A 13,967-nucleotide genomic window follows, 5' to 3' on the forward strand; every position below is an offset into this window, starting at 1 on the left:
TAATGGCCATGGAACGATGGATGTCATGTATAGGTCATCTCAAGGAATGGACATCCTCATGTGCATTATGTTATAGATGAACAATTCTAAATGTAGCGTTATTGCATTTTTCACTATTTTTGTGAGAATGAAGATTGAAGAATGAAGGATAGTACATATAAATGGTTAATAATAATCTTCATTTAAATCGTAAATGCTTAGCGTCAACTCTAAGGAAATAAGAATGTAAAATGTATAGATATTATGTTTCTTATTAAACAATAACATACATTTCTCCTTGTCATGTGATCAAGGAAAAGCGGATATATGGGGTGAGTGGTAAGATATTGTCAGAGATCCATGTAGCCCACATGGTTTGGTTCTGGCATGGCTCGTCTCTGGTATGGGAAGTCATTAGATTCCCAGTGGGGGTAGGGGCAACCTGCCCAACCATGGAGCCACTGATGCGACCCAGGGCAAGCTGTCTCGTAGACACAATAAAAAAATACATGGCCAGGAACTGCTTGAATTAATACAGATTGGTAAAGAAAATACAAAATAAAGGGGAATAAAGGGAAATAAAAATAAACGTTTTACAAGCACACCACTTCAGGACATCATCATTGCTCTATTGAGCATTTTCAACAGTACTGGCTTTGTTGTGAGCTATTTTGTATTAAAAACAGCAGAAAGGTATGCATACTGTTCCAGTGATGTGATGTCCGTGGGTCTTCAGGGAGCTTCAGGGGTTTATCAGCCACCCTCAGACTTATCAGGACAGAGGGGGGGAGGAGGGAGGAGTGGAAGGTCTGATAGAGCTCCAGAAAGAAGATGAGAGGGAGAGAGGGAGAGAGGGAAGTGGACAGCGGTGTTGGGGACGAGCCTTCCACACTAGACCATCCCCACCTCCTTCAAACAGAACCCCCCCCCCCCCATCTCTCTCTCTGTCTTCCCCACTTCTGCTTCCCCGTCTCTGTTCACAACAAGCACTATTGAAGTACGGGCAGAAAAACAGTCATATTTTACCCTACAAACAAAGCCCTCTTTTATCAAAAAGCACTCTTATCTACCAGGTTCCATCTACTACCTCCTACAGAAAGCTTTATAGCATCTATTTTTAGCTCCGAGCCAGCGATTAGACTCAGGCAAACATACAGTACATGGCTATTAATGTATCTTTTGGAAATGAAGTATGTGTACTTTGAGTAAAATGAAACATCTCCATTAGTTTCAGAAATAAACAACCACTTTAAGCCACAGAAAGCTTGCTTTTCAATCCAGTTTTTTCCCTTCATTTTAGAGTGCATGTGATAGAATGGAACAGAATAAGATGTCGTTTGTTTATCGTCATTAAATATAATAACGAGATAGTAACCTTTTCCCTCAGTTTGTTTGGTTTAAAAGCTACCTGTGACATTTCACATGTAATTTATATTCAAATGGTGTTTCAAATAGCCAACCTCTGACTCCGTCAGTGAACAACGTAATTGCTAGTTGTACATTACATAAAACATGTTATCTAGACATTATAAGTGAGGAGAAGGTAAACAAACGAACTTATTTGACAGAGTCTGGGCAGGCAGGGAAAAACAAGTTGGAACATTCAAGCTAGGTCAGGTTTTTATGAATGGACGTTTTTTTTTCTAACTTTCCCCCTCTCTGGCTTTGTGAATGAAAAACAACTGGAAAATCTAGTATAAAGACTCTGAGTCCCAAACTCTGATTGGCTACTGCTTTTCTAACTCCACCCATGGTTGCTAGGGACCCGGACAGTCTCATAGCGGATTGGTTCAAAGAGAGAGCCTAGATTTCATTCATAAGTCAGGTCATTCATTAAAGACAAAGGAAGAAATTCGAGCCCTTGAAAGAGGAAATCCACGAATCGCCAAGTCATTTGGCCAAGCGAGCGTCAGAGAGCAAGAAAAGCAAGTCTCCGTAGTCCAAATCAACACTCAAGTCTGGAAAATAATTGACAACAACATTGTTTTTTGGGGCATTTCTGTCCCATGCTTATAACACACGCATTTAGCTTGAAATTTTCTAATTGTTGACTGTTATAAGCAAGGTGAGGTTAAAACAGTTATTTAGTTGCCCTCTGTAGCAGCTGAGACGCGACATCCGTTTATTTTCACATTATCCACGGTTCCATTTTCTCTCTGGGCATTGATGTAGCCTAAATAGAAAGTATAGGCCTATACTTTTTTAGTAAGAAGGTCCTATACGTTTTAGTAAGAAAAGCCTCTACAAATTGTCTATTGTAGTTTTATAAGTGCATGTCCTATAAAATGACAATTTATTGGTTTACCGGACGATTTTACAACTGCAAATTCTACATGATTATTATATTTAGCCTACATAAAAACCTATATGAGACACATTTCAAATAACATTTTATAACTATATAAGAGCAATTGGCACATTGCATAGGCTTGTTTATTGAGGTAATTTTGTGCGGTATCTGATGACTGTCTATCCCGAACCACAGACTACGGTCTAGTTAGCGGTAAAGGTGGCACCAGCCCGCTGGGTAATCGCTCGCCATAGCTTCCCCTCTGCATTTTTTTGTGAATGGAGCTCATTAGGTATGCAGCTTTCTCCCAGCTCCATTCACAACTATCGCTCCCCCTTGTCCCTCTCTCGCTGCAGGCTGGCTGCGTGGATCACATTCAACTCAGCCTAAATGATCACAAACGGTTAACGGATGGATTATAAAATGGATGGATATTTGGACCAGCAAGTGCCTTACACTTTAGCAAATGTACGTATGTATAAAGTCATGTATTTTTTAAATGCTTTACTCAGTTGTAGGACTTGGCTACCGGGCTTTCTCTTTCGATCGCCCGTTCCATGGGATTTGTTTGAAGCAACTATGTGCGCGATGAAAACTCTTTTCAGTTCGGTTCTAAACTATCAAAAGGTCTGCACATTTTTTTAAACTAAATAATATAAATTACAGCTTTTATTTTACACTGTTTATTAACATATTCTTGTCTCTAGACAGGAGATGTTGACAGTGTAACACCGAAAATGGGCTAACAATTTGAGAGGGCAAATGGAACGATAAAGCGCGTTTGAGTTGCAACACTATTGCAATTCACAGAGACAACCAGCATTGTTTTTCTGTTGTGGTATACATTTTTTTAGTCTGGAATGATAAGAAAAAAATAAAAACACAGAAAGTTACAACTATAATGATAATAATGATAATAATTAGGCTACTGATAATAAGAAAATAATAGCCTTGTAATATCCAAATTATAATGCAATATGTACTTATTTGAGTATTTATGGCCATATTGACTAATTAACTAAACCAATTAGTGACAGTGGGCATGTTCTATGTAGCCTGTGACATCAAAGGGTGTACTACAGGTTTGACTGTATTTTCCACTTCTGTAATATTTCTGATGCTTTGCAGAAGTCACAAGGAAATGGACCCCTAAATAGACTGTTGATGGCAGCGAAGAGGAAATACATGGACACGGAATTACCCCCTCAGGAATCTGAAGGTAAGGTTAGAACTCCAAAGGAAGCTCGCAAATGGCCTGAAGTCCCTTTGCGTGACACGTTTACCTCGCCAATGCTTTGCTTACCAATCCGGCAAGCAGATATATCACTTCTATTTATGGATTGATAAATATGTCTTAACTTGTCTAAACCTGACCTAGCTGACATGACATGTGCGTAATGATCTTTGATCTTGTTGTTCTGTTGTATTCATGTGTGTGTGTGTGTGTGTGTGTGTGTGTGTGTGTGTGTGTGTGTGTGTGTGTGTGTGTGTGTGTGTGTGTGTGTGTGTTTTAGACCTCTTTCAGGATTTAAGCCAACTTCAGGAGACATGGCTCACAGAAGGTAATGTGTTTTAATTGTGTATGTTTCAGAGGCATTGGCAATGATGAAAATGTATGACTGGTATGGCAAAATACCAACATAAATGGGGGAAATGTCAACAATATTTCGACATGCAAGATACTATGTTAAAATATGCGTTTGATCTCTTGAACATTGGTCGTATTGATACCCTGGAGGACCAGCCTTGGTCAGACAGATATGAACATGGAAATGGTCCATAACAAAGTCTATTGATATAGTTGTGTGTGTGAGTGGGTTTGATCCCATTTGCTCAGTTAATGACTTCTTGGTTGATGAGAACACTTGGATAAATGACTTAAACTATGCTTATAAATCTGTCATACCACCACCAAGCAGCAATGGCTTCAAACAATTCCTGGTCATGATAGAGCTCATTTCTCCAGAAGTATATTTATTCAATTATTTATTGCATTTCTACAGATGTATTCATGTAGAGTGGGGCTGATTGTTTACTCCATGTGTAACTCTGTGTTGTCTGTTCACACTGCTATGCTTTATCTTGGCCAGGTCGCAGTTGCAAATGAGAACTTGTTCTCAACTAGCCTACCTGGTTAAATAAAGGTGAAAAAAAGAATAATAATAAAATTAAAATAAATATTTAAAAAATATTTTAAAAAAAATCTACAGTAGGATAATTACAATGAATTGGTATGTTAGTTATGTGTACCAAATAGTCACCAGGCTACACCAGGAAAGGCCAATAGTGTGTGCTAGACACACAGTACACAGGGTGAAGTACCAAGACGTTGTTTCTTAAAGTAAAACGAGGACGTTTAGGAAGTGAAAAAAACCCCGGGGAGTTAAAACATGCTGATGCAATACACATGGCCATTAGTGACAGAAAAAATGTCCTTTGTGAACATAGACAGGACATGATTAGCTGTAAACATGCCCTATTTTGGTATGCTGGCATGTAGTATGCGTGCGTGCCAATATGCCCAGCCAATGCAAACAAGCAGCATGTTAAGCCCCTGTCCCTTAACGCACATACCGATGAAATGGACCCAGGCAGGCAGCAGCAATTGTCAGCAGTGTGGAGTTTAAAAGTACAACGTGACATACGCTCTGAAGAAGCAATTATATGTTAAGACGGGACAACAAAACCGAGGAATGACTCACGCTTGTTTGGTAATGTTTGGTAAATCTGGGGCCCAGAAGTGGCAAGGCAATATGTAACGCGTTAGCAATCTAAACCAGAAATGCAGCCGACTACAAAATGTTTACCATCTTGAACCAGCCAAATTGATACCCTGTGATTTAGAGCAGACCCGGGTCAAATATATGCTGGAACCGTGCTGGAAAGGTCAACGTGAAAAGAAAATACCCGAGGCAACACAGTATGGTTCGGGTCGGCACGGTAGTGTGAAAAGGGTCAAATGGGCCTCCCTCTTAAGAAAACGACGGTTTATGAAGCCCGGCAAACAATTCTCTCACTGTATCTCGACCAAGGTGCCTATTCTCATGCAGCGTCAAACGGGCATGTTCACACCACCACGCTCCACAGACAAAGACAAAGCCAACACCAATAAAAGGGACAACAATGAGAACCACTCCGAAGTCCGGTCCCTTTGATGGACATATTATTTGAATTCAGTCAGCCACAAAGGTAACATGCATAGCAGTAGATATGGGGTGCTGTTGTACTGCATAAAGAGATTGGCTAGAAGAAGAGGGTCACTGGGCCAAAGGGAGAATTAAAAGGCCCGAGCTGCATGGGTGGAGGTTGGTGGTGTAACTATCAATGTGTTTTTTTTTTTTACCCTAAATAATATATTGTTTTTGAGCTCTTCTGGCAGAACTCTTTCCTTTTACATTAATTACAGGCCTGTCATTGTGACTGATTGTGGTTACAAGGGATTCACCCGTGTAGCAGGAGGGAGTTTTCTGCTAGAGAGAGTGGGAGAAAGGGAGAGGGGAGACAAGAAAGTTGAGAGAGAGAGAGAGAGAAAGAGTTCAGGAGCTTGTCTCGTCTTGTTGTTTTCCTTTACGTTTATGACTGAGAGTTCTGCGATCCCATCAGGATCTTCCATTGAGAAAAACATTTTCATTCAAGGTGTCTGGAAGAAAAAAAGGAAACATGCATCTGTGCTCATATAAACACACTTTCTGTCTTGTGCTGACTTGCATCTCAAAGACTTTTGACGAGGTGTTCCTGGAAGCAAATCGGATACACACACGTTCACGCGCACACACGCACACACTCTCCCTCTGTCTGCCTTAGCACAGGGGTTGTGCTCTTGTCTGCGAGCCAGTCACACTGACGCTCAGACATCCTTAATGGGGGTTTTTCTCTTCCCTTTCTGAGCTCGATCCAACGTGTTCCATTTTAGACATGTTGAAACTAGTGGAAATGATTTATTGTTTGGTCTGGTGGACTAAATATTGGCCTCTGCTCTTTCTCATAAAACAGCTTTATCCCTCTCCTTAGGGCAAAAGACTGCAAAGTTAAAAGGGGGTAATAGTATTACCGTATAGCAACAAGGCACAGTATTATATAAGAAATCAATGTAATTTATCTGAACATGCTCCAAGACGCCATCATCCGGTTTCCTCCTCACAGGAAGAGGGGAAGAAATACGTGAAAGTGGATTTTGAAGTTCTTATTTTCTCTTTTCACTCCGTTTTGGTTTCCAAGCTAGGTTTTATGGTCTGGTAGCTGGTGGATGAAGTGAGGGGGGACCTATCGGATAGTTTGGGGTCTTTACTTGGCTGGGTGATGTCACAGACGCTGGCATTTACTCACTCTCTCTTTGTGAGTTCTATGCACTTGCTCTGTGTTTGAGGGCAAAAAGTGGAAGTCATTTTTCTTACTCTGTAGTTTCAATTTGAGAGACTTTTTAATGTTCATTGTAAATTAAACTTCAGATTTGGTTTCCTATAATACTATACAATCTCATGTTCCTTATTCTGGTTATGTTAAACCATTTCAGAGTGGAGAGTGGATATGTGCTTCCCATGTGGTGGAATTATTGTTTTCGCTGGCCATTATGGACAGATTGTTGTCTCAATATTTAATGATAACCATCAACTTTTCCTAAGTATACCATTGCGTAAGTGCAAGACCGAAGCAATGGAAAAAGCAGGAACCTTTCAAATTGGACTGTTGCTAGTTGTACGGGTTTCTAGTCCTGGCTGCAGGCGAGGTTTAGGGTTAGGCCATTTAGCCACATGTAGCGAATCAGATGCCAGTGTGCTCATGCATGGCTCACTGGGTAAATTTGACCTTTTCACCCTTTTGGGTGTTGGCAGTCCACTAATCTGGCTTTCCTAACCTGTTTGTGTGGTTCAATGTCCAGTGCTTGGGAAGACAATTGATATCGGAAATGTATTTGGATCTGAACATCTTGGCAAACAGGATAGTACAATACTACCAAGCCCCGTTGTACCTGTACTCAATGGGCTGGGTTTGCATAAAGACAATTCAGAATGTTAGGGCCTAGATGGTAGGATCCGGTTCATTTAAATATAATATCAATTATAAGATTGTAAATTAAACTCACTCCAAGTTAAGATCTAGTATGAATAGATTCATATTTATTTCACCATGTCCAGTTTTTTGATTAATTTGGATCATTTCTGCTGTTTTTGTGATTGAATTATTCAACAAAACATCACTCATTCTTACTAGATAGTGGCATTGTGACCAAGATCTAACCCTAAATAGTGCAAAGCTAAACTTGTTCTCAGCTCCCCCAACTTCTCTCTCAGTTCCTCGTACTCCTAACACCTCTAGCTTGACTTTTGAACGCACCTCAAAGCAGGTGACGATTTCCAGAATACTTCACTAGCCTCAGAGCATCTATATTGTCCAAGATCGTCCTCCAGCTTCACAAACTGGGTGTAAAAGACCGAAAGAAGAAGTCTGACTTCCTTCCTGGTTTAAAATAGCCTGTTTAGTCTGTCTTTGCTCTGTGATGAAAAGCACACACAAACAAGTACACAAAATGCACACAATTGACACGTTACTGACGTCTTCCTGACACAATCACAATCAGGTCAATGAGGGCCAAAGATATCTTTGTGGTTCTTTGGCCAGGGTTTGGACATGGGGGGAGGAAGGAAAGGCAGCTCCACCTCTGTATTTATCCATCTATCACCAGTTTGGTTCGATAGCTAGCCTGCGTGAGTGACAGTAACCCTGTCTCCACTATAAGTGCACCTCTTAAGGTCATAAATCACCCTGTGCTGCCATCGTTAGCCCTCAAGTCAGAGCATCGTCCATCATACCGAAAGACAGCTTCACAAGCCAGTCTGAAGTTTTCAGAAGGGACCCTGAGATGTTCCTGGTCAGCTCATGTGGTCAGGAAATGCTCCTGACCCTAGTTGAGATCAGTCCAGAGACAGAAGAGGAAGTGAGAAACCCCACTCCCTCATTTTTTCTGGTTACATTAGTTAATGAACTAAGTAGACCAGACCCAGCTTCTATCGCACTGGTGTCTATGGGAGAGCTCATGCTTAAGCAGATCGGAACTTACAATTTTTTCCCAATGATAAACGGCCCAAGTGAACTATCTTCCTTTTCCACCATTTTTGATCAGACCAGAATAAAACACAGTCAATAATCGCAGTTACGATGTTTGACTGAGGTCAAGGCATGACTTGAGGTTAAACCCTCGCGAGCTGCAGCTCAACGGGTTAACTAATAGATCAGTGTTTGTGCCGTCAAGACGTTGAATGCCACATGAAACAAGGAGCTAAGCTTCATTCCCCCCCTGACTATGTGGTGTTGACAAAATGCTGGCATGCTGGAAAGTGTGGAGGTGAAGGTCGCTTGGCTGGATCCAGGTAGTGGGTCAAGTTTCATGGCCAAGGAGAGAGTCTGGCGAGGCCCAGCACCATGACCGCCAGGGCCCATGGACAGGGTGAGCCGAGCTTCCACACTGGCAAGGCTGCCGGACAGCATGAAGCACCAAGACTGGCTCAGTTAATAGGAAAATGCGCAGGTGTAGACCTTACCGTGAAATGCTAACTTACAAGCCCTTAACCAACAATGCAGTTCAAGAAATAGAGTTAAGAAAAGATTTACTAAATAAACTAAAGTAAAAAATCAAATGAAAAGTAACACAATAAAATAGCAATAACGAGGCTAAATACACTGGGTACCGAGTCAATGTGCGGTGGTAGAGGTTAGTCAAGGTCATTTGTACATGTAGGTAGGGGTAAAGTGACTATGCATAGATGATAAACAGTGGCAGCAGTGTAAAAACAGGGGGGGTCAATGTAAATAGTCAGACAGGCTAGCGTAGTGCTCACTGTCTACGTAAATTGCATACCAACAAGGCTAGCTACAGTAGGTTAATTGATAGGCTTAGCATTCTGCTCAAACCATGACATGACGCTAACGGTTTCTCTTTCTTTTCTGATTTCAGCTCAAGTGCCTGACAGTGACGAGCAGTTTGTTCCTGATTTCCACACCGAAAACTGTAAGTAAAGATTGCATTAGTGTAAATTCTAAGAATTCTGTGTTTGCGTGTATGTGTTTGTTTAGTGTGTGTGTGCGTGAGAGACAGAGAGAGAGAACTCAGATACGGGGTCAGCATTGGGTTGTGAAACTGCTCGAGGCTTGGGTGGAGCTACTGTATTTGTCGAAGTCACATTAATCTTTGCCTGGGAAAAAGCATTTCCGAGACACAAACTTAATACATGACCTACTCATCATTGGTGAATGTGGATGCTACCATTGTCCTCCTCTATCCATTTGCATGGTTTTGAAAAGCTGAATGGATCAGCCCAGGAAACCAGTAAAAGATCATTCAGAGTCCAGGTACAAAGACTCCCTTTTGTGTATGTCTGAGGTGTAAGAGGGGAAAGCAAATTCCTATACTACACAACTGCTCGGCTGCTATTTGAATGGGTTTCCCTTTTTGTTGTGTGTTGAAACAATGGCGATTCAGAGTAGGGGAGTGTGCGCTTTGCAAACAGCGTCCTCCATCCTCCTTTTTCATTCAAACTCATTCATAGACTTATGGGTGAGTTCATACAATATGACGAATGGGGAAATAATATATTTAACAGCAAATTTGACGCAAACTTAACATAGCAATTTTGATGGGTTAAGTCTTAACCTGAACATGTTTTGAATATAACTTAAACATGAAAATAAATCTGAAGTTTTATTGTGTGTATTTCAATTGAGTTCCCCCTGGTCCCGTTCAAACCCCAACCGCTATTGTGGCTAAACACTGTGCCATTTATCCACAGTGACAACTCCTTAGTCCCAGTAACACATGCCCAGTGAAACATATAGTTCCCGTCTGTGGGCTAACAACGGTAACAAGGAAGCGGCGATGAACCCTAGAGCATGTAAGGGTCATGTCTACTTAACCCCGGGCCAGCCCAACCAATCGGCGGTCAGCCTGCTGCCCATGGTAGACCTTGGTATGCTCCGTAGGGTCAGTGGGGCTTCACTTTGACAGGCAGCTCACTTATACACAGTAGGTTGAGCCGAGAAGGCCTCAGGTTGACAGACAGCGCTCCTGCTAGCACCTGCTGTTCACACTCAATGACCAGAAGACTCTCTATTCAACATGATGCGATGGGAAGCTCCAAGTTGACAGGCTGCCACAGACATAAAGATATTCTTCTACATGTTTGTGGTTGCGACTTGAAGTGAGTCTGTTGAAGTCACCAGCGGGTTTGATGAAGGCCTTGTCTATTCCCATACCCGATTTTGCATTATTCCATCAAAGTCATCGCTCTTCAGCCTTGTAATACAGTTCTTAACAGGTGACAGGTGCTAGGGAAACTCAGAGTACAGAGCGTAAAGCCGGCAAACAAAGTCCTAATCCCTTGTGCCAAAATATAATTGAAGCGGCATTGAAAAGGCGCCACAGCAAATCAAACATAGTTGTTTTCCGAGTCAGGTTGTTACCTGTATGGGTGTGGGAAACAGAGGGAGATAGAGGGAAATAGAGAGAGGGATGAGGGAAAACATAGCGCCAGACTTTGGGACACTCTGGAATGCTAGATTAAGGGGAGAGGGGGGGGGGGGGGGGGGGCAAGAAGTGATTGTGCAATACCTGCACATCTGGTAAATCTATGTAATCTCTTTCCCTTTTCTCTCAATAACAGCTAACAAGCATGCTCTGTCTCCAGAGTTCCACTGAGGGAAGGTTATGTAAACACGTCATTTGCCTCCTTACCAGTGGTGGAAAAAGTACTCAGTTGTCATACTTGAGTAAAAGTAAAGATACCTTAATAGAAAATGACTCATGTAAAACTAAAAGTCACCCAGTAAAATATTACTGGAGTAAAAGTCTAAAAGTATCTGGTTTTAAGTGTACTGAAGTACAGTGGTGGAAAAAGTTAAAGTAAATACTATACATAAAATCCCTTATGTTAAGCAAACCAGACGGCCCAATTGTCTTTTTTTATTTACGGTCAGCCAGGGGCACACTCCAACACTCAGACATCGTTTAAAACACAGAATGTGTCATTAGTGAGTCCCACAGATCAGAGGCGGTAGGAATGACAACGTGTTTTATTGATAGGTGCGTGAACTGGACCACATTGCTGTCCTACCTGAGCATTCTAAAGCATTGTCTAAGCATTCTAAATGTAACGAGTACTTTTTGGTGGCAGGGAAAATGTATGGAGTAAAAAGTACATTATTTTCTTTAGGAATGTAGTGGAGTAAAAGTAAAAGTTGTCAAAACTATAAGTAGTAAAGTACAATAGCTACTTAAGTAGGTCCTTTAAAGTATTGTTTTTACAAAAAATACTTTAAACCACTGCTCTTTACCTCTGACCTATACTGTGTATTTTAGGGAGTTTCAAGCTTTAATACAACACATGTTAGTCCCTTAACGTATGATTCACTAAACACTGTTATGAAATGAAGTCAATGGTAAAATGGGGGGGGGGGGGGGGGGGGTGACGTTCAGTTCGTGATAGCTAAAAGGGAGGGGAAGTGTTGTTGACTTTTGGGGGTTTGACAGAACTTTTGAAGGGGGCATCTGATCTGTAATGAGGGTGTTGGATAATGACAGTCCCTTTTGTTTTCAATCTATCTGTCTGCAGGGAGGGAACTCAGTCAAATGTAAATTGAATCTTCCACGCACTGATAGTTTACCTAGTTTCTACTTTTTAGAATTATCTGAGACCAAATATGCCATTGATAAATGTGTTGTTGCTGAAATAAAAAATAGTGTGGAAAGTAGTTGTTTATGTTCTGTTAGACGGAGAGCAGCCCAAGAGACGTGTCCCATTCATTGATTTTCTCCTGCAAGTAAGAGGAAGCGTCTCCCCCTCTCCCTTAGTCTTCATTCATAAAAAAGTGCTACAGTACTGTTACCCCGTTTTGTGACCCCCCTCTCTTTGAGTGGATTCTCTGACCCCTCCCTCTTCCTGTCTCGGTACAAACTAAGCTGAATTATAACTCTGGACACCCCTAGCTTCTCTCTCATTTTCACCCATCTACCATTTTGCTTTTTCTACGTTGAGCGTTCCAAGATGTGAGCTAATCCAACTATTTCAGAGCTGTGTGGGCCGATTGTTTAGTTTTGGACCTTGTAGTAATTATATAGGAAGTTGTGGCTGTAGATGCCGTTCCAGTCCTTTAGAGAGAAAAGGGGAGACAGAGAGAGAGAACGAGAGAGACAAAAAGAGAGAGAGTGCAGTTGAGTGCAAATGCTCACGGCAGTTTGTCTCTTCGGTAGGAAGCGTTCTGCCTCGTCATGAATTTATGACCTTCTCTCTTCTTTGTGTTGCTGTGTTCAACCTGCTCACGGGTTCGCTCAGAGCTGGCCCAATCAGTCCCCATTTAGAGCAGAGGGACCATGAATTGGCGAGCTCCTACCTCTCTTTGCTCTCTCTCCAGTTGAACAAAAATAAATATGCAGCCCAGTGTTCTCAACTTTCCAAAATACAGCTGCTATGCAACAAGTCTGCTGAAACATCCAGGTGACTGACAGATATGCAGGGGTACCATTCGCCCCCAGGGGGGACGATTCCTCTTCGATGTGTGTGTGTGCGGGAGTTTGTGCGTACATGTGAACACATGACTGAATGGGTCATTTCTCTCCAGAAACACATGCATCCTGGCCACCTACAGCCACACACTATGCACAGGCGCACACAAAACTCTCACACACACACACACACACACACACACTTCAGCCCCATAGTTTTATGAATGGGCTAGTTGTGAGAGACTGGCTGAGGCAGCACATTGGGTTAAAGGGAGGGAATCTCCATTCATGAATTGGACGGCTGTTATTCTACTACCACCACAAAAAGAGAAGGTGAACACTTCAAATGCCTTCTCTCTCACCATTTGGTTTCTGCCAATGTTATCTTTCAGTTATACATTCATGACAAAGGGGTTCGATTTATTTTCCAAACGTAAACAGTTTTTTCCCCTCTTATAATGCACCCAATGTTATAATACTATAATACTTTTCTAAGTCACGCAAAAATGGTCTTCTGTGGGTGATCTAAATGTTGTGCGTAGTGTGTCAGGGGAGAAGTGCATTTGCATGTTCAGGGAGAGGAAAGGGGGATTTGAGGAACGGCTGAGCTTTAACGTTCTCCACAGCTGGAACGTTTCCTCTTTCTAAGACGAGAGCAGGGGAAAACCAGGGGCAACAGATGCAGGCAGGCCTAAAAATAACAGACCCGGGTTCCACGTTTAGCAAGAATACACAGGAGCACCGAGAAACCAGGAGATCACATCAACAAACCAAGCATGCCATCACGGAATAGCGTCAGAGTTAATTACCCTTGGTGACACTATTGTTATGCCCAAGACCCACAGCGAGGGATATCCCTAGATTCTGTCTCCGTGACATAGCTGGGTCCTGTTAAGTAGGGAGAAAACGTTTAGCTCCGGTGTGTCTTACTAAACATGGCCATGGTTTGCTCAGTTTTCCAACCACCACATGTCACTTTAAGAGGGGATCATTGATGGTTGAGGCTGAGGTCTTGCTATTGCCATAGTGACTTGCTGACACAGGACAGGCCTTGTGTGGAGTGAGCCTTGTAGGGCTGTATTGATCCCAGCGAGGGATGGGGAGGGATAGATAGATAGATAAAGATAAAGTGTAGATAAATCAGGAAAGTGGGGGGGAGGGGTCACACAGCACGCTTGCCTGTGCCTCGGGGCATCATGTTGAGAT

The 13,967-nt window shown here is 42.1% G+C and overlaps 1 protein-coding gene across 1 annotated transcript in view; it reads left to right on the forward strand.

The window, feature by feature from the left end:
- Nucleotides 1-1,853: 1,853 nt before the first annotated feature.
- LOC109865903 (ETS translocation variant 4-like) overlaps nt 1,854-13,967 on the forward strand; it is a 28,819-nt gene continuing 16,705 nt past the window's right edge. Inside the window, exons 1-5 of the mRNA XM_020454405.2 lie at nt 1,854-2,044; nt 2,626-2,737; nt 3,398-3,488; nt 3,784-3,831; nt 9,222-9,275. Of these exons, the coding sequence (XP_020309994.1) occupies nt 2,681-2,737; nt 3,398-3,488; nt 3,784-3,831; nt 9,222-9,275 (250 nt within the window). The 5' untranslated portion in view covers nt 1,854-2,044; nt 2,626-2,680. The remainder of the gene's footprint in view (nt 2,045-2,625; nt 2,738-3,397; nt 3,489-3,783; nt 3,832-9,221; nt 9,276-13,967) is intronic.

Source organism: Oncorhynchus kisutch, linkage group LG20, assembly GCF_002021735.2.
Source record: "Oncorhynchus kisutch isolate 150728-3 linkage group LG20, Okis_V2, whole genome shotgun sequence".
Classification (NCBI taxonomy): Eukaryota; Metazoa; Chordata; class Actinopteri; order Salmoniformes; family Salmonidae; genus Oncorhynchus; species Oncorhynchus kisutch.